This window comes from Trichosurus vulpecula, chromosome 4 (assembly GCF_011100635.1).
Source record: "Trichosurus vulpecula isolate mTriVul1 chromosome 4, mTriVul1.pri, whole genome shotgun sequence".
Classification (NCBI taxonomy): domain Eukaryota; kingdom Metazoa; phylum Chordata; class Mammalia; order Diprotodontia; family Phalangeridae; genus Trichosurus; species Trichosurus vulpecula.
Genome location: NC_050576.1, coordinates 153,002,566 through 153,028,118, shown reverse-complemented (window position 1 = coordinate 153,028,118; position 25,553 = coordinate 153,002,566). Strand labels below are relative to the sequence as shown.

At 39.7% G+C, this 25,553-nt stretch overlaps 1 protein-coding gene across 1 annotated transcript; it reads left to right on the top strand.

Moving 5' to 3' along the window:
- Positions 1-7,044: 7,044 nt before the first annotated feature.
- On the top strand, positions 7,045-25,382 carry LOC118845951 (centriole, cilia and spindle associated protein). Its single transcript, XM_036754055.1, has 4 exons — positions 7,045-7,195; positions 8,008-8,507; positions 16,468-16,733; positions 20,785-25,382. Exons 2-4 carry the CDS (start codon positions 8,159-8,161, stop codon positions 20,959-20,961), a joined length of 792 nt encoding a protein of 263 aa, XP_036609950.1. The 5' UTR covers positions 7,045-7,195; positions 8,008-8,158; the 3' UTR covers positions 20,962-25,382.
- Positions 25,383-25,553: the final 171 nt, after the last annotated feature.

Sequence of the window (25,553 nt, the reverse complement as noted above, 5' to 3'; positions counted from 1 at the left end):
TATAGAATTTGTTGGGGAGTGGCCCACACTGGTGGATACCAGCACCTATAACAGAATGGAAGTAGGTGAAGGCTAGTAGGGGATTTTTGCCATCCAAAGGTTGAAAAGGCAGGCTGAGTTCTGAGTCTGCACTGGTCTCATCTACTCCAAAGTCTCATTCAGTATAGGAATCCCTAATACAATATCCCTTGTAGGTAAGTATCTAGTGTCCTTCTGAACTTACAAGGAAGCCAATTCCATTGTTGGATGATGGTACAATATACGTTTTCACCAAAAATTCTTTTGTCCCTCTGACATTTTAGTGCCTACTATGGTAAGCAGTAAGCACTAATACTTTGTAGTAGGGAGAAGTAGTGCTTGGGGAGTTATAAAGTTTAGATAAGATGCAGCTCCTTAACCTGTATCCAGATTTACTTAACAATATTGTCATTTAGCTTTCATTGCTACACCAAGAAATCATCGTGGATTATAGTAGGAGGATAGTAGAGGCAAGTGAAACAAACATAGGTAATTGTAATACATAACCTTATTGTTAATTAGTTGATGTGAAATTTGTAAAACAGGGAACTATTATTAGTTTAGAGGAGGAAGGTCATTAACGACAGAGTATCCAAGAGGGCTATTGGAAGAAGTGATTTTTGAGTTGGACTCTATAGGATGGTTAGGAGTTTAAGAGGCAAAGTGGGGTGGGGGATAGGAAGGAAAGATTCCAAGCATAGGGAACTGCATGAGCAAAGATAAAGAGGTGGGAAACTGAAGGGGTACTAAGCTCAACTTCATTATTTCTGTCAGAGGCACTACCTTTTACCTAGGCTCCCATATATGACCTGAACAACTATTCAGTTTTGATGGACCACCGAATATGTAGCATAATAATAGCTAAATTTTATGTAGAGCCTTAAAGTTTACAAAACACTATATGTATATTTTCTTATTTGATCCTTCCAACAACCATTCAAGGTAGATGTTATTGTCCTCTTTTTATTAGCAGCTGTAGGGAAGATAGATTGAAGCTTAGAGACTATGAGGTGGGAAGACCTGTTGGAACATTATTGAAATAGTCTCTCTGGGCATGAGGGTGCGTATGAGGCTAATGGGAAGTGAGGAGACTCTAATGCAAGAGATATTGCAAAGGGAGAATTGGCAAGAGTTGGTCACAGGTTTAATAGAAAGGTAGAGGAGAGAAAATTGTTATAGATAATACTAAGATTTTCAGAAGGCAGAAAGAATTAAGAGTAAAGGGTGGCAGTTACAAAAAGGTAAGTTTAGGCTTGTTTGCTAGTTTCCTAACAATTAGAGGTATCCTAAGGTGGAACTGGCTGCTTTTAGAGGTAGTAATCTCCCCTCCCTGGGTGGTCTTCCAGCAGAGGTTAGATGGTTACTTATGTATGTTATAGAGGGAATTCTTTTTCAGGAATTATTTGGAGTAGATAGCCACTGAGGTCCCTTCCAACCTTGAAATTCTGTAATTATGATTTCAAATTGTGGTGCCAATAGAAATAATGACATTAGGAGGATCAAGTTTAAGGGGAAAGGTAAGATTTAGTATGTTGAATTTGGGTTGACAGTGAAGTGCAAAGTGGTCAAGGACCCAGCAAAGGAGAAAGTGATGCTTCTTTACCTAGGAAGTTAAGGGAGGAAATAGTAGGAGGTAGGGATGGGGGGTGAGGGTGGAAGAGGTGGTGGTGATGATGCTCAGCAGGGTCAAACACTACATAGAGAATGAGGCCTGAAAAAAAGATACTGAATTTCCTGATTAGGAGGTCATTAATAATACTGCAGTTATAATGGAGTATAGGATGTAGAGTAGGTGAGTGGGGGTGAGTAGAAGCCGGATTGTCCCTGTAGGGAATAAGATAGAGAGTCAATAACAGAAAAACATTGAATAGCTGCAAGGGCCCTGCTGAGTTTACATGTCATGCATTTGTAGCTAATATGAATAACTTATATTTATACAGGTATTTAAAGTAATAACCCGATGAGGTAGATTGTATAATTATTAGCCACATTGTTCAAATGAGTCTCAGATATTAAATGATGACCATAGCTAATAAGCTGGAAGCTGGGATTTGAATTTGTCTCCTGGCTCCAGGCTTAGGGTTCTTTAAAAAAAAAAACAGTCTTTTAATTCTATGCTGCTAAATACAGTGTTGTGATATAGTGGAAACAGTGCTAGATTTGGAATTAGAGGATCTTGCTTCAAATCATGGCTCTCCCACTACTATCTGTGTGACCTTGGACAAGTCACTTAGCCTCTCTGGGTCTCAGTTTCCTCAACTGTAAATTGAAGGAATTGGATTAGGTGACCTAGAAGGTCCAATCCATCTGTGATCTATGAATTTTTGTCACTTGAGGCCTCCCTCTTCTGTACTTCTTCAATTTAACTTTTGAGCCTAAAAGTATGAATTTACATTGCTCTATGTTAAACTTCATTACCTTGTTTTAAGTCTTGCATTCCAGCCCGCCAAAGTCATTTGGACCTTCCATTCTGTCATCTATATCATTAACTATGTCTACCAACTTGGTGACGTTCATAGGTTTGGTAAGACTTCTATTTCTTCATTCATTAATAAAGTCATAGTGAAACTAAAATCAAGATATTTCAACTTACAGCATTTAGTGTATATACTACTACAGGAAAGCTCATCCCAAATTGATTGATTTTCATTGTCCCCCTCCCCCCGCCCCATCTCAGTTGCTGAAATGAAAAAGGGCAGATGATCAGAGAGATCAATTGTTAATTTGTCCATCTGTTAAACACATACAAAGGCTGGTCTATGACCAGTTATCCCTTTACAAAATGAGAAGTCTCTCCAGTGGAATTAGGTGGGGAGTTTGCACTGGCTGAAGATTGGCCATGCTCTTGGCCACCTTTAGAAAGCAAGCTTGCTAGCTCTGAGAGTCATTTGAGGTCAGAAATAGTTTTGCAGAAAGACTGTTCCTCTACCAGATGGCAGCAGGGAAGAGGGGACTTCTCTCCCCATCCCCCATTGGCCATGGCAGCAGAACTACTCACCTATTAAGAGACACATTATCCAGCATAAAGAGAAGACAGTTGAGCCAATGGAGACAGCTTCATTAAGTATAAACCCTGGCAGCAGATAATAGAGTCAACTATGGATTTAAGGGAGAATTAGCTCTGGGTGTTGAGAGTTGAGTTGCAGAAAGAAGGCCCAGAGTTGCCAGCTGCACAAATCAGCAAAGACAATGAAGCTGCCAGGTGGGGATTAACATGAAAATAATACCATTAGAAGACAAAGGACATTGGGACAATATATGCAGTTCTGGAGGTATGAATTAATTACCTTTGTCACGTGTATTCCCTGTTTGCTTCACTACTAGTACACTCTAAGTTTGTGCCCACTCTTCTTAATGGCACTGTGTATATTTATGTAGGATAATGAAACTGTGTTTATGTGTGCAATGTTATATAGCTACTATTCTTACTATACCTTTGTTTTAAACTAATTGTATCTCCTGGTTGATTCTTAAAAGGTAAGTACACCAGGGTGGGGGTTCCTGAGCTTTGAGAAAGTAGATCCACAAAGTCATCTTTCCCTTTTATATTAGTACATTTTGGAGAAGGAGTAGATACATCAGTGAACCTATTAAATAAAAGAAAAATCATGAAGTCAGCCTGATGTGACTTGGTTTTAATTCATGCTAAGTTTTAATTCTTACTACAACTGTTTCTAAATGCTCATAAATAACATAGTCCAGAATTTTCTTATTGATCAATAACAAGTTTACTTATATTTCTAGTTTGCAATCTTTACTGTAGTTTCTAGAAGAATTTTTTCTTTTAAAAAAATTGGAGCATTTACCCATTTACAGTCTAGTTTCAATCAATAAAGATTTATTAAGTGCCTATAAAAGAATAATGGCTCAGGTGATTAAAAAGTATCTAAAAATTAAAGCGCTGGGTACAAGCATATTGTTTACCTGTTCCATTTGCTGGGGGGAGAGGAGGAAGCATCTCTGCTTAGTATTTTAAGAGACTCTAAAAACCACCAAAAAAAATTTCTTGAGCACCCACTCTGGGTACCATGCAAAATACTAGGTACAAAAAAGAACTTGAAGATCATCTGGTCACTACTGTCTCAGAGCTTTTACTCAAATGGTGGTGGGGGCACAGACATGTAAACACAGTTAAAAAGTATAACTATATTCATAATCAATAACAACTGAGCACAGAATTACAGCTTTGCACAATGGAACCTCCCAACAACTTGGTGAGATGGTAGTGGAAAGGGTGTGGAATTTGGAATCACTGGACTTGGATTCTAATCTAGAATCTGCTACTTACTCCCTGGGTCATTCTAGGTCCATTACTTGAGCTCCCAAGGCCTCAATTTTCCTTATCAATGAAATAAAAGGACAGAACTACATCATTTCTAAGAACAAAGAACAGAGCTATATCTTTTTTTATTTTAAATTTTATCATCCTATAGGGTAGCGGGCAGAATAACCACCACTATCTTAGAAAAAGGAAAATTGTAATGAAGTGATTGTGGAACACTATATGGAAATCCTCTTTTATAGTTTCCTTTCTTTGTAATGGTTGCTTGCATTACTGTTTCAAGTTACCTTAAAAAAAAATCAGCCTTGAGCTTTGAAACTGTTAAGACAAAGTAGCCTTGTATACTTTTATATAACGATTGAAACAATATAACACTAAACAGCCAGGGAATACAGTATTATGAAGAAGTAGGTTTTCACCTGGCTGAGATGGCTCAGTATTACTGCTTTAGTGATCTTTGAATTCCTTAATAAAATGGTAATGATGATACCATTGACTTGGGAGCAGAGAACAAGTAGTTTTGAATGTAATACTGAAACAAAACAAAAAAAAAGACTAATTGTCTTAGTCAATAAGCATTTTATTAATTGCCTTCTACATGTAAAGTACTTTGCTAAGTGTTGGGGATACAAAGAAAGGCAAAAACAGACCCTCAAGGTGTGTTCACATTCTAATGAAAACAAGATCTATATAAGATAAAGATATTCTCAAAGAGGAGACACTAGCATTAATGAGGATCAAGAAGAACTTTTTGCAGAAGGTGGGATTTTAAAGGTGAACATGAGAAGGGACAGCAATCCAGGTAAGGGGATAGTCAATGAAAAGGCCCAAAGTTGGGAAATGAAGGAAATGTGCTAAAAACATCAAGGAAAGCAATGTCATTGGGTCATAGAGTACTTGACAAAGTGTGAGAAGACTAGAAAAGTTAGAGGGAGCCGGGTTATGAAGGGATTTAAAAGCCAAATAGAGAATTTTATATTTGCATATTTAGCTTGGAAGTATGAGGACGACATTGAATTGAGCAGGGGTGGGTGATATGGTCAGATCTGCACTTTGGGAAGATCATTTTGATAGTTGAATGGAGAATAGATTGGAAGGGGGAGAGCCTTGAGGCAGAGAGATCCACCTGCAGGCTATTGAAAGAACCCAGGTGTGAAATAATAAGGACCAGTGGTGGTTGTTGCCTTTAGAGAGGACATGTATATGAAAAATGTTAAGAAGTTAGAATTGGCAGAACAGATTAGATATTGTGGGGTGGAGGAGTATGAGGAGTTGAGGGTGACACCTTGGTTATAAGCCTGGATTTGTGGGAGGATAGGGGTGTCACCCACAGTAATAGGGAAGTTAAGAGGTGAGGGTTTTTGGAGAAAGAGAATTCATTCTGTTTTGGACATGTTGAGTTTAAGATGTGTAGGGAATATTTGGTTGGAGAGGTCTAATAGACAGCTGGAGATATGAGACTAAAGGTGAGGAGGGGATTTGGAGCTCAATAAATAGAGCTGAGAATCGCTTGCATGGACATGATAATTGAATCCATGGGTACTGAGATTAACAAATCAAATAATATAGAGGGAGGAGAGAAGTGAGCTCAGGACAGAGCCGTTGGTTAGCCTCCACTGCCTGGATAAAGACTTAGAAAAGGAGACTGAGAAGAAAGTGGTCAGAGAGGAAGGAGGAGGACCAGAAATGACCTGTATCAGTGAAATCCTAGAAAGAAGACATATCAAGGAGAAGAGGGTAGTTGACAGTGTCACAGGATGCAAAGTGGTCAAGAAGGGTGAAGGTTGAGAAAAGTCCCTTAGATTCAGAAATTAAAAGATCAACACTAACTTTGGAGAAAGCAAGTTCAGTTTGTAAGAGATGCCGTGAATGGGAATGGAGAAGAGATATCAGAGTTCTAGAATGAATCTGCAGTCAGTATTGACTCAACTTAGGTGAAGTAAGCTGAACCTGAAGTCAGGAGAACCTATTTTAATCACACCCCTGACACATTAGCAGTGTGGTATGGGCCAGAACACTAGTTTCCTCATCTGTAAAATGAGGGAGGTGGATTAGAATCTGATGGAATACAATGATTGGTTGAGCTCTAAGGTCCCTTCCATCTCCTCTGAGCTGAGTATTAACTATTTTACAGCTAAGAAAACTCAGAGATTTCGGGTCAGTGACCTGCTCAAGGTCTCACAGCAGGTTCAGTGGCAGAGCTAAGAGGGAGACACAGAATTCCTCACTCCCAATCCTATTCTCTTTCACTGGACTAGGTACTGCAAATCGACATGGAGTAGCACCTCTGGCACACTACTACTAAAATAGGGCTCTGGCCCTATTTTAGGCGGTTACCTAACTCAAAACAGACAAGGTGCTTTTAAATATTTGCACTGAGGAGCTAAGAGAAGGACACTCTCCTAGTCCTGTCATTCACTGAGCCGGCATCATCTAGGTGACTGAGGGAAGGGGTTCTAGTAAGGATGCAGGCAGAGCCGGGAGCTCTCTTTATGGGGTACCCTGGAAGAAGAGGTCAGTGGCCCAGAGCTGGGGCTCCCTGGAATACCATAGAAATATCCATCTCCATATTTCCTGAGCAAACCAGCCATGGATTCACTGCCACCCCCAAAGAGGACGGCAAGGGTGGGGGGTTGGAGGGGGTTGGGGGAAACGTGTGGAAGGAGGCGTTTGTTCCGGGAGGGATTTAGGCGGCGCTTTCGCTTCTAATCTGCTTCGAGAACATCTGCCACCGCTCCACTTGTCGGTGACATCTTGCTATGGTGGAAAGGTTTGGAGGACTGGTTGCTGCGGGGATCCGCCGCTGTTACCACCCAGTTCACTCTGCCTTTGGCAAGAGGGGCTGAGCTCGAGTCGCAGGAAGGGAGAAGATCCAGAAGGGCTCGGGCGAAGAAGGTAAAATGCACTCCCCCTCCAAAGCCTCCCCCAAACCTAAACCCCCCGATCCCATCCCCCACCCCCGCCCAAATAACCATGCCCCACATACCACATCCAAGACCCCTCTGGCCTCCGAGACAAATTTTCTCAGAACCCCGCCGGACACCTGTCTCCCAGAGGTATCAACCGCCTCCCAGTTCCCACCACCCAACCCTGCCACCTCCTCACCCCACCGGGTTTTATGTCACCCCTCCCCCAAGATCCATCTGGGGCATCACCCTCTCGCATCTTCCCTCCAGGCATTCTCTTCACCATAGAATGTTCCTTACCCAAAGCAGCTCCCTTCTCAGGTGGAAGTGACAGCCACCCTCTTCTCCGCTTCCCTGTTTCCTCCCACTCTTCCCTCTCCTTGCTTCCTCCTCCGTACCCAGAAACCCTGACCTTTTCCTCCCCTTCCGTAGATATGTCCTATGCCAGTGAGGTGCCCTTCCTTTCCCCCTCCCTCCCTGCCTCCATTCTCCCCAGCTCCTCCTTTACCCGGGTCAGAGGCGGCCCGGGCAGCCTGCTATAGCCCAGGGTGGCGAACGTCTTTTCCTAGCTCTTCTTCCACTCTGGGGCTCCTCCCCTAGGCCTACTCCGCCATGTCCTCCTCCCCCAGGCCCCGGCCCCGGCCCAGTCCAGCCCTGGTCCCCGCCTCTCCGGGGCGGGGCCCTGCACTTTTAAATGTAGCGGCGGGAGATGGTGGCGAGTCGATCTGGGGGAGGGGCTGATCTGTGCCCAATTGGGACTGGAACTTCACCTTTGGTCCTGGGGGCGGGGGTGCGTCGCAGGTGGACTAAGAGAGCGAGAAAGCGGCTGCCACAAAAAGCTCACCCTGGAATAAACCTGAGGAGGAGGAAGAGGAGGGAGGAGGAGAAGGAAGGAAGGCAGCGGCCTGGGGCCTGCCCGCCCCGCCCCGCTGGCTCTGGTCAGGCCAGGACCATGCATTCGGGGAGCAAGGTGAAGAGCGAGTACATGAAGCGCTACAAAGATCCCAAGTGGGACACGTGTGGCCCGTGCTACCGGGAGCTGCTGCACTATCGCCTGAGCCGGCGGCTCTTGGAGCAGACTCACAACCCCTGGTTATGGGACGGTTGGGGGCCGTCCAGCAACTCAGACGATTCCTCGTCTTCCGGGGGTGGCGGGGCCTCCACGCCGCAGGGCCCCCAGGAAGCTTCGGCCTGGTCTCCACCTCCGACCCCACCCAAGCCCCTAGGAGAGGGAGCGGAGCCGGGAGTGGAGGAGAAGGAGGCCGAAGTCTCTGAGGATGAGGACGCTGCCAGCCTCCCAGGTAAGTGGTTGGTTGGCTCACTCTGGACGAGTGCGCCAACCTTGTCTTGGAAGTTTGGTTGGGTACGCTCATGTTTATCAAGTTGCTGTCTGAGATCCGGGCCGAAGGGTGAGAGGACTTCCCCCGCCCCCCTCCTTACTGCCTTCTCCCTCCCACTATACTCACTCAATCCCTCCAGGACCCCAAACTCATACTCCAACCCCGCTCACCCCCAAGTCCAGTCCCCGCCTCACACTACTTGTTAAGTAGGGGTGCACCCTTGATGAGGAAAATAGGGCGATCAGCTGTCCTCTCTTGTTGCACTAGTAAGGCTGCTGTGCATTGGCGTTTTATTAATTTGGTTGTTGCTTGGCTACCTTCACTAACCTCCTCCGCTGCTATGTTCCTAAAGAACAATAAGAAATTTATTTAAACAGGTCGTTTTGTTCCTTGATCTCTCTCTGTGTTAATGGTTCTGGAGCCTGATTATGAAAAAATATTTTTCTTTATGTCTTGTTTTTTCTTACATCGCCTCCTTTCCAAATATGTCCCTTCCTCTTCTCCTACTCAGACTCATTCCTTGTTGCAGAGAATACAAAAGAAGCGGAGCGAGGGGGGGTGGGGTGGGGGAAGGGGGAACAAAACTGAACTACACTCTACCAAGTCTATAAACAATGATCCACATCCATAAATCTCCATCTCTGCAAAGAAGGGAGAGAGGGTGCGTTGTCTCGTTTCTTCAGGCCAAGCTTGATCATTTATAAAATTACACAGAATTTAGTTTGTCATTGTGAATGTTTTTCTGGTTTTGCTTTGTTTTTAGTTAGCTCATATGCTGTTTCCCCATGCTTCTTTGAATTCTTCATATTCATGTTTCCTAAGGGCCCCAAAATACTACATTAATACGCCACTGATTTGTTTAGCCCTCCCTAATAGATGGGCATTGTTTACTTCCCTAATAGATGGGCATTTATCATTTATCATTACTTGGCGAAGGGCTTTACATGCCGATCAAAAACTGTTCTCTACCCCAAAGGTAAGAGGGAGCCGCTGAAGCTTACTGAGTAAGGGAATGACCTGTGTTTTAGCAATATTAATTTGGCACCTTGGAGAGAGAGGGGATGGGCTGGAGGCCAGGGAGATCGTTAGGAGGATATTGAAATAATCTGGATGGCAGATGATGGATGCAGAGAGGAAGAGGAGGGTCGGGAGAAATGTTGTGGAGAAAGAATCCGCAAGACTTAGTACTTTATTAGATTTAAGGCATAGAGTCAGGAATGATTATTAGATTGCTTACCTGGAAGGAGGTGTAATAATCCACAGAAATGGGGAAGTTAGGTCAAAAACCTTGCTTACAGTTTAGAATAGTGATATTTATGCTTTTCTTTCTTTTGTTTTTTCTTTCGCCCTCCCTCTCTTCCTTTTTACTTTCTCTCTTTTCTAATTTACTCACTTCACTAATGTCATTGGGAGGAAATACTGAATATATTTTCTGCCTGTTTGCTTGTTTTAGGGTAATTGAAGAGAGGAAGGAAGCCTGCTCTCCTGCCTCCTATTTATTTAACAGTTTGAACCATACCATTTTGCGTTGGAATTCAAACCACACCATTTTGCATTGGATTATATTTTTTGTATTGTTCTCTAATAATTTGCTATGTAATTACAGATGAGAATGTTAAGGTCTAAAGAATACAAGTGACTTGTCCAGGGTCAGAGTTAGCATAGCTTGCAACAGAAACCAGGTCTCATGACATTTAAAACCATGTTGTTTGTGTTCAACCAAGAACTCAACCAGATTTTAAACTCCTTAAGGGCAATGACTGATGTCCCCTCCCATTCATATCTCTGGACAGAGAGCTTGAGGCTTGTCACAAGTCCAAGGCTGATTAAATGCCATGTATTTGGGACTGACTGCATTTGTTTTCATTGCTAACAATTCAAAAGAATATAGATGAGCATAAGATCACCTTTGATCTTGAGAAACACACTTTGGAAATCTGAATTTATGTTATAGGTAATTTTGCAAAATTATATTTAATATAAGGCAGCTCTTGGTGAAGTACAAAGAACATTAATCTAAATGTCACGTTTCTATTCCAAGTTATGCTAACTCTGTGACCTTAGGCAAATCAGTTAAACTCTTTGACCTTAACTTTCTCATCTGTAGTAAGAGCATTAGCTTAGATCAGTGTTCTGCCAAGTAGGAGCCAGCTTGAAACCTAGGAGTGTGCGATCAACTAATTGCACAACAGGAAGATGATTTACATCTAATCCTCTCTGCAATAGATAGTTACAGGCTTTGTGACACAACCACATCTACCCTCACTCATTACCACCCGACTCACCCCCAGTCTGCTCCCACCTTCGAAGGCTCACAACCTTCTCCCTTATGGGTTGTGGTGGCCCCTCAGGCTTAAGGTTGTAACTTAAGCCCCATCTGGGCACCTAGAATGAGCACTAGCTGCACAGGTGACTTTAGGAAAATTCCACTCTCCCCACCTCCAGTACCCCAGCATACCCCAAGGAAAACAAATAGAGGTGCTTATTCAAAAAAGCCTAGAGGTTAAATAGGCCTCTAAGCTATACCTTTTAGTCTTAACAGTCTACAAACAGTGTTAACATAATGTAAGAAACCAGCAGGTAAAAAGCCATCATGTAGTGAGTGACACTAGTGAGGCAGATGGAGGCTTTGGGCAAGGATGGGTTTTGTGCTAAATTCTTTTTTTTTTTTTTGTGCTAAATTCTGAAGACCAAATATATTAAATAATCTACATTCTCTGAGTGGCACTTCACAGCATATATTCACAATCTAATTTTGGTAAGCATAAGCTTACCTAGATAAAGACTCACACTTCTTTATTAACTATAATTGGAGAGGGCACATGTCTTGCCTTCCCTCCTCAAGGATCTTCAGTGACTTCCTGTTGCCTCTAGGCAGCTAGGTGAAGTAGGAGATAGAATTCTGGCCTTTGAGTCAGGAAGACCTGAATTCAAATCCAGACTCACACCTTACTAGTTGTATGACTGGGCAAATCACTTAACCCCCTGTTTGCCTCAGTTTCCTTAACTGTAAAATGGAGATGCAGTACCTGCATCAATAGAGTTGTGAGAATCAAATGATATACTATTTTAAAGTGCTTAGCACAGTGCCTGGTACTACATAAATGCTTATTTCCTTCCCCATATAAGATAAAATTACAAATTCTTCATCCTGGCATAAAAAGCTTTCTCCAACCTGGCCCTAACTTATCTTTCCCTCCTGTTTTCGTATTATTCCTGTTTAAGCCAAGCTCTGGCCTACTAGGTGTTTTTCAAACTCAACACTCCCATTTCCAGCTTCCAAGTGTAGTAGGCTTGCTCCTCATGCTAGAATCCTTATTTTCCTTCAAATTTAGCTTATGTACCACTTCTTCCAGGAAGTCTCTCCTGATTCTGATTCCTACCACTGTTAGTGCGCTGTCCCCTCTAAAATTATGTTGTATTTGTTTGTTTGCATGTGTGTTCTTTTCTCTCGTTAGACTGTAAGTTCCTTGAGAGCAAACTGATTGGATGTGTGGGATGATTAAGAGTGAACATTGGAGAGTGACTCAACTGAGGTTTAGGGCCTGGATGGCTAAAAGGATGGTAGTGTTCTTGACATATATGGTTACAGGGAAGTTTGGAAAAGGTGTGGATTTGGATGGGAGGGAATAGTGTACTTTGCTTTGAACATGTGTTTGAAATGTCTTTGGGATGGCTAGTTCCAGATGTCCAACATGCAGTTGGTGATGATGGGAGACTGGAGCTCAGGAGAAAGAACAAGTTTGGCTATCCAGATCTGGGAGTCATTTGCACAGAGATGACCATTGAAGCCATGGAAGCTGATCAGGTCAACAAATTGAGAGAGCATTGAGGGGAAAAAAGGAAGAGGGCCCAGAATAGAGCCATGAGCCACACCTATAATTAGTGGGTGTGGCACGGAAGATGATCCTGAAAAGGAGATTTGAGAATGAATGGTCAGAAAGGAAGGGAATTAGGAGACTGTGGTGCTGGGAAAACACAGAGAGGACACAGTATGTTCAGGAGGAGAGGGTGGTGAATAGTATCAGATGCTGCTACAGAGAAGCCAAAAAGGATGATAATTGAGAAGAAGCCTTTAGATTGGGTAATTGAGAAAGCATTGATGACTTTGGAGATCATTAATAATGAGGTCAAAAGTAAGATTGCAGAAGGTTTAGAAGAGATGAAGTAATGACTTTCTAAGGAGTCGAGGTGAGAAACAGGAGAGAGAGGTATAGGAGGATAGCTAGCAGGGGTAATGGGATCTAGGAAGTCGTTTTTTTTCCTTTCCAGTTTTTGGAATAAGAGGGAGGAGGATCATTTTGTATGGAATACTCATGTTTGTATTAGCAACTTTTGTCTTTGCCCATGTCGGTCACAACGTCAACTTATTAATGTTTAGAGCTTGTCTTTTAAGATAGACTTGAGTGAGAGAATTATCTTGTTTGTCTTTTAAAATTGTAATTTTTATTATTGCTTTGTTATTGAATTTTACTGTGTTTGTCTTAAAGCTGTTTTTAGCAAAAGATGATCTATAAAAATTGTTAAATATTGAGAAAAGAATTCCCCTGTGTAAATTGGATCCACAAATCCTCTAGCTGTTTTCTGTTCTCATTCCAAAAGAAAATGTGTGGGTTGCTCAGAATTGAATGTAGAACATTTTGCCCTTTAGTTTTTCAGCCTTGGGACTGAATCTCACACTCTAAAATTCTCTGTTCCTATGGGACCAGCTAGTACATAAGCATGTTTCTAAGCTTAGTGTCAGTTCAGTTCAACGTACACTTAAGTGCCTACTATGGTCAAGGTGGTTGTTGGGGACACAGTATTTCAGAATAAATCTTTGTCCTCAAGATACTGAGTCTATTGGGGAAAGGGGTAGGGTGGAATATGAAAAGCATGTATACAAGTTGTTGTGAATACAGGTTAGAATGCAAATTTGAGTTGGGAAAAATGCTTTAAAAATTGGAAGAGGGAGACATTGCTTTAATTTTGAATACTACAGGTGTTTTGGAAGGTTTCACAGAAAAAGTAGCACCTGTGTGAGACCTTGAAGGAAGGGAGGGATTAAAAAAACCCCACCAGAGATGGCAAGGAGTCTTATTTCAAACATAGGAAATGATGTGAGCAACAGCAGAAAGAAGGTAAGAGACAGATGGAGAATAGTCCAGTTTGACCTAAAGCTGCATCAGGTAGGTTTGAGTCATATTGTGTAGGACTCTGGATCACCAGGATCAGTATTTTCAACCAAATATGGTATTGATACCAAATATGGTAGGCATTAGGGGGACTCACTGAAAGTAGAGGACCAAGAAGATTATAATGGTGCATTAGGAAAATTACCCAGGCACATATGGAGGATGGACTCTAGGGAGGAAGGCCAGCTAGGATACTCTTCGAGGAATCTAGGTGAGAAGAGCTTAAGGCCTCAGCTGTGGGGATTGCAGTGAGAATGGATGTCTATATAGGGTGTCCCTTTATACCGCCGTTAAGAGACTGAATACTCATTTGGATACACAACGTACCCAATCCCTCATACTCCATTTATTGGAAAATGCTCTGTTATGTAGCTTAGTAGCATTTAGACACAGGATAAACTTTCAACCTGGTATCTTTATTTGGGGAATTCACAGTGGGTTAGTTGAGGTAGTAACCATGGAAATGCATCTATTATTATGATTTGAACAGTTGTAAAACTAAGGAACCAGCAAACCTATGTAAATTTCATTCAGTGATCTTGCAGGAGGAGGATTGAAACTGCAATTAATTTTGTTTTTAATATTTTAAGATGCTAAATAGGTATAAAAGTTTTTTTCTGAAAAAGGGCATTAAAATCAGACATGCTTTTCCTTGAGCAATATCAATATTGATCATGAAGAGTAATTCCTTTCTGGTTTTGTTTTATTTGTATTTGCAAGTGGAATAGCAGTGGGCTGCTTCAATAGAAAAAGCACTGGACTTGGAAGTCAGAAGCCCTGGGTATCAATTCTAGCTCTGATGTTGTGACCATGGGAGATTTGTCTTTTTCCTAAGCTCTGGTTTGCTCATTTGTAAAATGAGAATACTCTAATGTCCATCTACTACTGCACAGGTGTTGTTGTTAGCAAAGTGTTTTTGTAAACTGCAAGTGGTAACTATCTAAATGTGAGCTATTATTGTTTTATACTGGGCTGAGACTTCCCTGTTTCTATCTTGGGTGCCACCATTCAGCCAGTCTTCCATGTTAGAAATACAATACAATATACATATTATATAGGTTTTTGTTTTCTCCTCCTCTTCACCAACCCTCTCCCCTAATCATATTTCTTATTCTACTATATTTTTCTCATCCATTTTTACTGCTACTGCCTTGATTCAGAACTTCATTACTACCTTCATTTTTCAGTAGTCTTCCAACACATTGCCTTCATTTTCTCTCACTTTTAACTCATTCATCTTATATATAGATTTGAGCATGTCCCCTCTGCTTAAAATTCCTTGCTCTTTGGTGACTCCTCATTGCCTTAAATCCATAGCCTAGCATTCAAGGTTCTCCATGACTGTGGTATATAGATTTCAGATTACTTCTCCCCACCATGTATGCTCCAGCCAAACTAGGCTTGTGCTGTCTCTCTTCTGCCTTGGTTCGTATGTTCCCTAAGTCTGTCATGTCCTCCCTATCATCTGTTTGTTGAAGTCCTATCCTTCTTTTAGGACCCAGAACAAATACTATTTCCTCTAGAAGTCTTGCTTGATCCCCGATTTCTTCCCCTCCTTGATTCTCAAACTTGGCTTTCTATCTTTCTTTGTGTACTTTATGTATCATTTTGTATTCTAGCGATTTGTGTATGTTATGTAACCCACTCCCTACTAGATTGTGAGCTCCATGATGACAGTGGGACGGTCTTGTTTTTCTTTGTATCTCTCCTAAACCCTCTAGCATAAGTAGATGGTGCATAATAAATAAATGCTTATTTTAGTTGTTGAAGTTTATTTCATTTCCAGGATTGGGAGTCTAGTTCTCATCCAACATTCATTCTTGCCAGTTCCCTGCATTTAATTCAGAGATTAATACTCCAAACACATCGAATTTATATTATTTGAATATTATTTGAACATACTATTCTATCAGTATATTCCTCAAGTTTTTTTTTCTTTTAAAAGTGAGACAAGCTGGTGTAAAAAATTTTTTAAAATTCTAAATAGCTGTATTTCTTCCCCCCGCATTAACACATTTATTTTCTCTCTCCTACATTTCCTCTCCTCTAGTAAATAACAAAAAAACCAAACCTAAAACCCTTATATCAAGTGCATGTTCAGTCAAGTGAAACTTATTCCATCATTGGCTACGTCCGAACGTGCAAGCCTCATTATTCTGTATTTTGAGTCTGTCATCTGTATGTCAGGAGATGGATACTGTGCTTTATCTTCAGTCCTTTAGAAGTGTGGTTTGTCTTGCATCAAAGTTCTAAAATCTTTCAAAGTTACTTTTCTTTATAATATCATTGTATAAATGGCTCTTTTGGTTCTTCACTTTGCATCACTAAATTTCTTTTTCTAAGAGAAGGTATGAATCTAGCTAAAGTTAACTCAAATAGCTACTTGTTAAGTCACTGGTATACATATTTTTCATCAGATATATACATTTACATGTAATCAATAGGCACAGTGGATAGAGTGCTGGGTCTGGAGTCAGGAAGACCTAAGTTCAAATCAAGCTCCAGATACTTTACTAGCTGTATGACCTTGGGCAAGTCACTTAACTTGTTTATCTCAGTTTCTTCAATTGTATCATAATTGGATTATAATAGCACTTACCTTTTGGGATTGTTGTAAGGATCAAATGAGATAAAATTTGTAAAGTGTCTAGCATAGTGCCTGGCACATAGCAGGCACTGCACAAATGCTAACTGTTATTTTCCTTTTTCTTTAGATCCCTAATTATGATTTTTTTTCCTTTTTAAAGAAACACTTGGAAAAGATGCACAAGAAAAAAGTAAACAGCAGAAGGAAGCAAAAGAACAACAGATAGAAGTGAAAGATACTACTGAGCATCCTCGCCAACGTGCCTTGCTTGCTAAAGCAGATAAGAAACCAGCTAAAAGTCCTCAGAGACCAAGTAAAACAAAGGAAATCAAACATCCATTTGCTCTTTATGGCTGGGGAGAAAAACAGACAGATACTGGGAGCCAGAAAACACATAATGTATGTGCTTCCGCTTCGGCACAACAGGTAAGTTCCTTTGGGTGCTGAGCTCACTTTTCACCTCATCTGGAGGAGGGAGAGGCTGACAACATTTATACCATCAAGCACTGCTTTCCATCCAGCATCCTGGACATTCCCACATTAATCTTTTTGGGTCTTGGGATGCAGCTGGATGAGGCAGGCCAGCAAAGTCCAGGGCCCCAAAGGATGTATGTATAAAGTCTGTATAGCAAAGACTCCTAGTTAAGAAGTCAGTTAATAATTCAGATTTATGCAGTGATTTAAGGTTTGTAGTTTCTTCCCAACAACTCTGTGGGGTTAGGTAGAACAAGAATTATTTTTCCCACTTTAGAGGTGAGGAAACTGAGATTCCCAAGAGATAAGGTGGACTTGGCCATAGTCAATACAGCTAATGAGTTGGGATTCAAGCCTGGGTCTCCTGATTTTGAGTTCATTTTCTTTCTGCTCTACCACATTATTTCTTCCCTTTCTCTTATGCAGTCGGCATAGGAAAAGGATACAGCAATATCAGAAATCAAGGAAAGAAAAGACTCTCTAGGGTTCAGGAAAAAAACCCCACAGGTTATGGATTCCAGGTAGGAAGGCCCGATTAGAATCTGCAGTAGCATAAGCAAGAAGGGCCAAACAAACTGGAATGAGTATTGGAAGAGCACTGTTGACTCCAGAGCATAGAGAGTGAGATTCTCTGCTTTGATTTTATTCTCCTTCCTGAACATAGATAGTCCAAAGGCAGGCAACAAGTGTGTGTACGTAAGAACAGAGAGACCTTTGTAGGTTTCAGGAGCGCCTTATTAGAGGATGGTCTGAAATATAAACTTTCTAAAGATTCAGTTACAGGTAGGTAGTAGCATGTTGTGAAGCTGTCATTGGTGTCACAAAATGGTGGATTTCTTTTATCTCTTTTTGCCCATTTTTTTTTGACCAAGGGGTGGAGATGAAAAGGTGAAGTGTGTGTGTGTGTGTGTGTGCGTGTGTGTGTGCACGTGCATGTGTGCGCGCGCACTTTGTTTCTTACAAAACCAGCAACTATTGTTGTAGACACTGGGAACAGAACCTCCTAGGATATTAATTCTCTCTTTCAGCTTTGCTAAGCTAGCTATCTTGTATGTTGAATCTTTGTGTCACAATGAGAAATAGTATTTTAAATCTCATATCCCAGTAGGCACTGAAACTCATGTAGAACCCTTTTTAGTTTTTGCTTAAATGTCCAGTATCATCATACTCATTTAACCTCTCCTTATATATTATAGCTAAAGTGCAGATATCCTTATGCATTTATAATATATACTGTGACGTCACTAATGCTCACATGTAGTCTAATGCAGGGGGTGTATAAATTGCCATAGTAGAATATTTTCAATACTATTTCCACTAAGCTTCAAGGTAAACACATATGAGGAGAGCTTAAAATTCAGCTTCCTTTACATAGGTCAGCTAGAATTCAATAAATGAGCTTGGTATTGAATTTAACCCTTGAGTGGCAGGGGAAATCATGGAAGAATACTTCTTTTAGGGATCAAGAAAGATGAAGAGTCACATAAACTATATAAATAGAAGAAACCCATATTTCAGATTTTAGCCTGGCAATATAAAAGATTTATTCAAGGAAAAAGCACTTATTTTCTAATGCCTAGTGGTCCAAGAAATGGTATGATTTATTTATTTTTAACTCTGAGTGAACTAACACACTCAGGCATTATTCCCCACCATAGGGCACTAGTCTCGCCATTTCCTGACTTTCTTCATCTTACCTATACTGCTTATAGGCTTTTAAGCCATCTTCCTAATACACATCTCGTCACTCCCCAACTCAGAAAACTTCCCTGGCTCCTCATAACCCACAGAGTAAAACCTCAACTCCTTTACCTGACACTTTATTCCTCTGTGATTAGGCTCTGACCTCATCTTTCCATCCTTCTCCCCATTTCCCCTGCTTCTCTCCTCCAACAAATGTATACCCTTTTCTAGCTATTCCAATACAGCTAAGTGGCACAGTGAATAGAGGGCCAGGCCTGGAGTCAGGGGTTCATCTTCCTCAGATACTTACTAGCTGTGTGGCCTTGGGCAAGTCACTTAACCCTGTTTTCCTCAGTTTCCTCATCTCTAAAATGAGTTGAAGGAAATGGCCAACCACTCACTCCAGTATCATTGCCAAGAAAATCCCAAATGGGGTCACAAAGAGTCAGAAAATGACTGAATAAAAGCTATGCCAATCTCATTGTCTTCAGACAAGCTCAATTTCATTCAAGGGAGGTAAAAAAGATAAAGTGGGTTGACACTGCATTTTGAGAAACACTAATTCTAGGCCATACTTAACCGGAATAGATTCCTTAATTCATCTAATTTTAGCAGAATGTGCTAGAGAAGGAAGTTCTAAAACACTGTAGCATGAGCACTGGCTTTGGAGTCAATGCTCCTGGGTTCAGATCCTGGCTCTGCCACTTTCATGTGCCCTTGTCCAAGTTACTTTACCTCCCTGGGAGGGCTTTAGTTTCTCCTGGAAATGAGGGAGTTGGACTAAATTGTCTCTCTGGGTACAAAAGCTATAATCTTCCTGGGGTGGTTTCTGGGCTGTTCTGCACTAAAGAGTCTATGAAACTATATATATATATATATATATATATTTTTTTTTTTTTGACTTTAATGCTTTACAAAGTCCATTACTTCCTGATAACTTTCCTGTAGAACCTTCTGTCATTGCAAAGAAAAATAAATAAGTAAAACAAACTAATATATCGATTATACCTGACAGTGAGTATATGCTGGATTCCATAGCTGGAGTCCACCATCTCTGAGAGGAGGGAGATAGGTTTCATCATTAGCCTTTTGGAATCAGACAGGTAACTTTATAGGTGGTACAGTGGATAGAGCACTAGACCTAGAGACAGGAAGACCTGAATTCAAACCTGGCCTCAGACACTTGCTAGCTGTGTGACTTTGGGAAAGTCAGTCCCTTAACCTCTGTTTGCCTCAGTTTCCTCATCTGCAGAATAGGGATAATAATAGCACCTATCTCTCAAGGTTGTGAGGATCAAATGAGATACTGATTGTAAAGTACTTAGCAAATGCCAGACATACTATTTAAAGGTGAGCTATTATTATTATCTGCATTATGTCCTTTACTGTTGCTTCCCTTTACATTCTTGTAGTCATTGTATATCGTGTTATCTTGGTTCTGCTTTCTTCAAAGTTACATATTCTCTCTAGCCATTAGAATCCCTGTGTGCTTCATGCATCATTATTAACAACTAGGATTCCTTTCAGTTCTGAAATTCTCTGAATTCATTATAAGACTGACAAATGGGTACAATAACTGCTTAGCAGTTCTATCATAAGTTCACCAAGTTTTTAGTTGCATCTCTAAAAATTGGGCCTGTGAAAATAAGAAATTCTTTGAGTTTTTTGGACTCGACCTATAATTTTATGCATGTGGGGAACTGCCAATGAGGAAACTCCATCTACCAAAGTGATAGGTACCTCCTTTGCAGGTGCCTTAATCTTAGAGAATTTTCTAGAGCACTGAGAAGAGGTTAAGTGACTTGCCTAATGTTATATAGCCAGTACATGTCAGAGGTTACACTTGAACCCCAGGTCTTTGTGACTCTGAGGCTGCCTCTTTTTTTTTAAATGCCTCCTAATTTCTTTCCTTAATTCATTAACTATTTTTTCTTTTCTTGTTTGGTTTAGACCCATGATTTCTTTAGTGGGGAGTATTCTTGGCATGGGAACTCCCTTCACTAATGCAGACCAGCATATTTCTTCTTCAACTTTAAAATAGTCTTAGAGAGATGCTAGTGACCCTGAGAAAAGAGGTTAAATGATTTCCTTGTCCATTGCTACATAACCAGTATATTCCAAAGTCAGGACTGTCCACTACCTTGTGATGCTTTTCCTTCCATTTGTTAAATGCATTTAAATCCTTATTTGACTTTCTTTGTTCTATTTCGTGAATAAGTAGGCTGGCTTCAAGAAAAAAACATAATCTTGACTAAAATGGTATTTTGTCAATGCGAAGACAATTTGATTTATGATACTTTATTTTTTTAAACCTTCCCAGATTCATGAGTCAGCATTACGAGCCAAGAATAGAAGACAAGTGGAAAAAAGGAAACTGGTCATTCAGAGGCAAAGAGCCTATTCTGTTGATGTGCAGAAACCCAGAAGGATCAAGCCTTCCTCTGCAGATAATCCATGGATGACAGAATACATGAGATGCTATTCAGCAAGAGCTTGATGAAAGAAAAATGTACTTAGATAACCTCATTAAAAACAACAGGACATTGGTTTATGAAACCAAATGATTATGTACATTTTTGTTTAGGGGGTTCCCAAGAGTGCTTTTTAAATGTACTCTGGTGACCTACCTCCATAGTAGGGCAGATAGCTGAAGCCATAGACATTTGAAATTATTCATGATGATCATTCCCTAAGTCTTTGGTATTCTTGAGTTTTTGAAGCATCTTAATCTTTGGAGAAAATGACAGCAAATGACTTTTAAGTGGCAGGTTTTTAAGATGCTTAGTAATCAGTATTTCATAACTGTAGAAGGAGCCCATTCTCTTTCTCTCTTGAACATCAGCAAACCCTGTAGAAAGTAAGATGGTTCCATTTTGTACCTAACAAAAGCCTATTTTCAATTATGTGAAATTTTACCCAGTGGAAGAGCTAATAGCAAAAGAGTAGTCATTTGTGATAGCTGTTCTTCTGATCCCTACCAGCTTGTGAAACAAGTTCTGGTAAAAGTTGAACTTACCTCATTTCTTTACCAGTTCATTTACCTTTTCATGTGGACAGTAACATTCGACATTTTTCTAGGGCTGAATTTCACTTTTTTTTTTTTTCCTACTGGTCTGGGCACTTACTATTTAATGCTCCAAATGCATTCCAATTGAGAGATAGATATCCATGCAATAAATATTTTAGGGTAAGACTGAAGTTTCTTTGAGTCAAAGACTGTCACAAGTTCAGTTTTCTGCTGTAGAACTTTTTCTCTCAGAGCACACTCCCAGTGATTTAAGACCTGGTGGCCCTATTTTAATAACGTATTTTGTCACTTGTGTACCCGTTGGCTTTTAAGAATAAATGGGCTTCAGAGCAGTAAATTTTCGAATTTGTACTCAAACTTAGAATAAATTTGTAAGTATTGAGGTTTTGGGACTTATCAGGAATGGGCATCTTGTAGAAATTATGTCGGGACATCAGGGGTATAGCCTCATTTTTACTTTCATTGCTTTCCTTTCCAAAACTAATTTAACAAGTAAACTTTAGCTTTATGCAGTGTTCCTCAGACTTACTAATTCACTGGCATTCCTCATTTGATATTCTTATACCAGGACATAGGCTCTGGGAATGAGTGTATGTTTCCCTGTATATGTGTAAGAATTCAAGGAGAATTTTCTCTCTCTTGCGCTCCAAAATGTCCTTAAAATATTCAGCTGAGTCTGAACATGGCTTCTTTCTCCATTTATTAGGGATGGGGACCTGATTGTGGGATCTGATTCTGAAGATCCTTAATGGAAAAAGGAAAAATCTTGCATTTGTAGCTGTAGCAGCCACATGAACAAAAATTATGTGTTATTATAACAGGTGCTTTTAGATGTGAGACTAAACATTCCCAAGTTTTTATTCTCAGTCTATGAAACAGTGCATACAACTGTAGTGTATATATCTACTCTTCATACTATTTTTTTCCCTATCTTCACCTGGTCTTTAAATGTGTTCTACTTGTTCAGTTATAGATATATTAAACTTTGAAAACTGATTTCTAAATAGTAATAGCCTTTCTACTTAGTGTGATTTTTGACCTTTATATGGTTTTGAAGTTCATTCTTTTGTTCAGAGAGCCATCTGTTCTACTCATTGAACCAAATGATAGGAGTTAAATGAAATCTCTTTATTCCATATTTCACCACCAAAAGCAAATCACCAAATGCATGCCAGCACTTCTGGTGATAATCCTTAAGTCATCATTAGTTTATTAAGCTGTAGACACTGGAAGTACAAGATGTCCAAATGAATGTGGCAATGAGTGGTAGTTGTGTAAATGGATATAAAATTCAGTGTTCTCAAATTCTCACCTGGTTGGATTTAGTAATCAAGCTTAAACTTTTCATATTGCAGCTGACAATCAGAAAGTGGCACTGTGAAGTAAGGTAAGTTTTAAATGTCTATAAATAGCCTTAGAAAATTCATTTTCAATCCAATATTCTTTAAAAACCAGCCTTTTTCTAGTTTAGAAAACTGACTTGCATGTAACTAACTTAATACTCCAGACAAACCCATAGAAAGCCAAAGGCTGAAAATGGTCAAAACAATTTTGTTCAAAAACAAATGGGAGTATAACATAAGTAAGGTTTTAATCCTATTTTTTGATATATATAGATAACTTACATTGATTTCTTTAAAAGTGACTATAATAATCTTGTCACATTTTTTTAAAGGTGTGGGAGAGGGACACTGATTTAACTCTCCTTTCATTAGATTACAACCTATGAAATTTCTTAGGCTGTGAAACAATTCTGTTATCATTCAATTTTTTCCTTTCTTATAAGCAAATATAATTTCTCATAATGCTGTTACAAGTTCTCTGTGATAACTTATTAGAAAATAAGGTAGTATAAATTATTTTATATGGAAGAAGTTTGAGACTGAGAATATGATCTTTTAAAATCTAGAATGAAAAGGCATTTAAATAATGAAATGTGGCTATGAGATTTCTCCTTCCTCAATTTTAGCTTTAATATCTTAGTTAAAATCTTTTGCCATGAATATGCTCCTTCCCTTCTGCCAAGCTCTTTTTTCCTTCACCTTCAAAGTAGTAATAGAATTTTGAAACTGATGGCAACTGTTTGTGTAAATAAAAGTGACTATTGGGGCAGCTAGGTGGCGCAGTAAGTAGAGCACCAGCCCTGGAGTCAGCAGGACCTGAGTTCAGATCTGGCCTCAGACACTTGACACATGTACTAGCTGTGTGACCTTGGGCAAGTCACTTAATCCCAATTGCCCTGCCAAAAAACAAACAACAACAACAAAAAACAAAAGTAACTATTTCCCTCTCTCCACATCCATTAACATTTATTTAAAACAACAACCCAATAAGGTATTAAAAACAGCAGCAACAAACTTCTCATTTAGAAGGTTGTACTTCTGGCACTTCTCTTTTTAGAAATGTTTATGTACTACTTTTCCTATTGCTTTGTTATTTTTCTTGTCCAGTATGTTAATGAATTATATGAAATTTATGCCCTTAATGAAAATACTAATGAATAGAAGACTCAATGGTGTCTTTAACTTGTTTGAAGGTAGAATTACAGACTCAGGATGCTCTATATTGAATCTTCTTAGGTTATATGTACTTGAATTAGATCCAAAATCAGTTGCTAAAACTAGAAGGAGATAGTAGTAGTGTGCCTTGCATGGGACCACTTCCCTGTCTTGGACAACTAAGTCATGTCAAGGAAAGGTTCAGAGTAATGGCACAGCTACTGCAAATTATGAGTGTCTGAAAGGAACTGATCTTGCATAACTTTCCTTAAAAAATAAGTCTTACTACGTTATTTCCTCCCAACTTCTAAGCTGTACCAATTCAAACTCTTGGAGAGCTAGGAACAAAAATTCCTGGTGAAGTGTTGTGATACAGTCATATTTATATGTGCCCAGAGTGTTAATGGACAAAAATAGACACACAAAGTACATGTCAGAAGTGAAAACTTTGTTTAGTGGAATATTTCAGTGAAAAATAAGAGTTTTGCATTTCATTAGATTTAAAAACACACAGAGTGAAATGTGTTTACATAGCTTAAATCTCTAGTTTGCTTGTGTCAAACTGCCAATCTAATACAACCTGTATAAAGACTTTGTTATAATTTGTCTCTGGCACCAGATAAACTGTGTAAAAGAAATTAGCATGCTTGCTTCAAACTTGTGCTTTTGAAAATTGATTTGCTATTGTTTTAAAAATGACACAGGATGATAGCACATTTAAATGCATGACTATGCTCAATATCAAACCATATATGGGAAGTACTGTCTAGATTTAAGACCAACCATGAACCCCCTTAACACTTGTAGAAGAATGTGGGCAGTTCTAGATTCCAAATGGTTATTTTTCTATAATCTATACAGCTTGGAACTTGTTCATGGAATGAAAACATTCTAAGCCCCAATACTCTTTCTAGGAAAGAAAAAATAAATGCTTATACATACTAAACAAGAGGCCTTTTGAATAATTTTATTGTTGGTAATATTGACAAAAAGCTCTTAGCTATTTTAAGGGTACTCCAAGGATATTTATGAACATAACTTCCCATTTCAATTTCAGTAGACCATGCATTGAATGTGGTCTTCTAATGAACAAAACCAGGGTTGGGGAAAATTGCCCCAAGTTGATATCTATGTATATTTCAGCACTGCATTCACTTTAAATTCTAAGAAGTGTAGGCTAGACTAATCATAAAGTTCTGGCAATGTGAATTTCAGGTTTTACTTTTCTAAGAGAATAGTATGTATTGTTTTGAGCTTCTCCAATGTTGTATTTACTTGTACAAATGTGAGTAAAATTAATACCTACAGGTAAAGAAATTATAATTTTGTGAAAAACAATTCTGAGTTGGTGTGCAAATAGTTGGATATTAAATTCCGATCCTTTTTAAAGGATAAAGCTTGTTTATTGATGTTTTATTTTTTATACAACACAATCCTTGACTGCTTTACACCAGTCTTCTTGGCTCTCATCCTTCTCTCCAATTGAATCTGTATAATAGGGCTGTTTGTCTCTGAAGGCTTCATTAGACTATGGAGAAAGATTTTTAAAATCTACTTTCCATA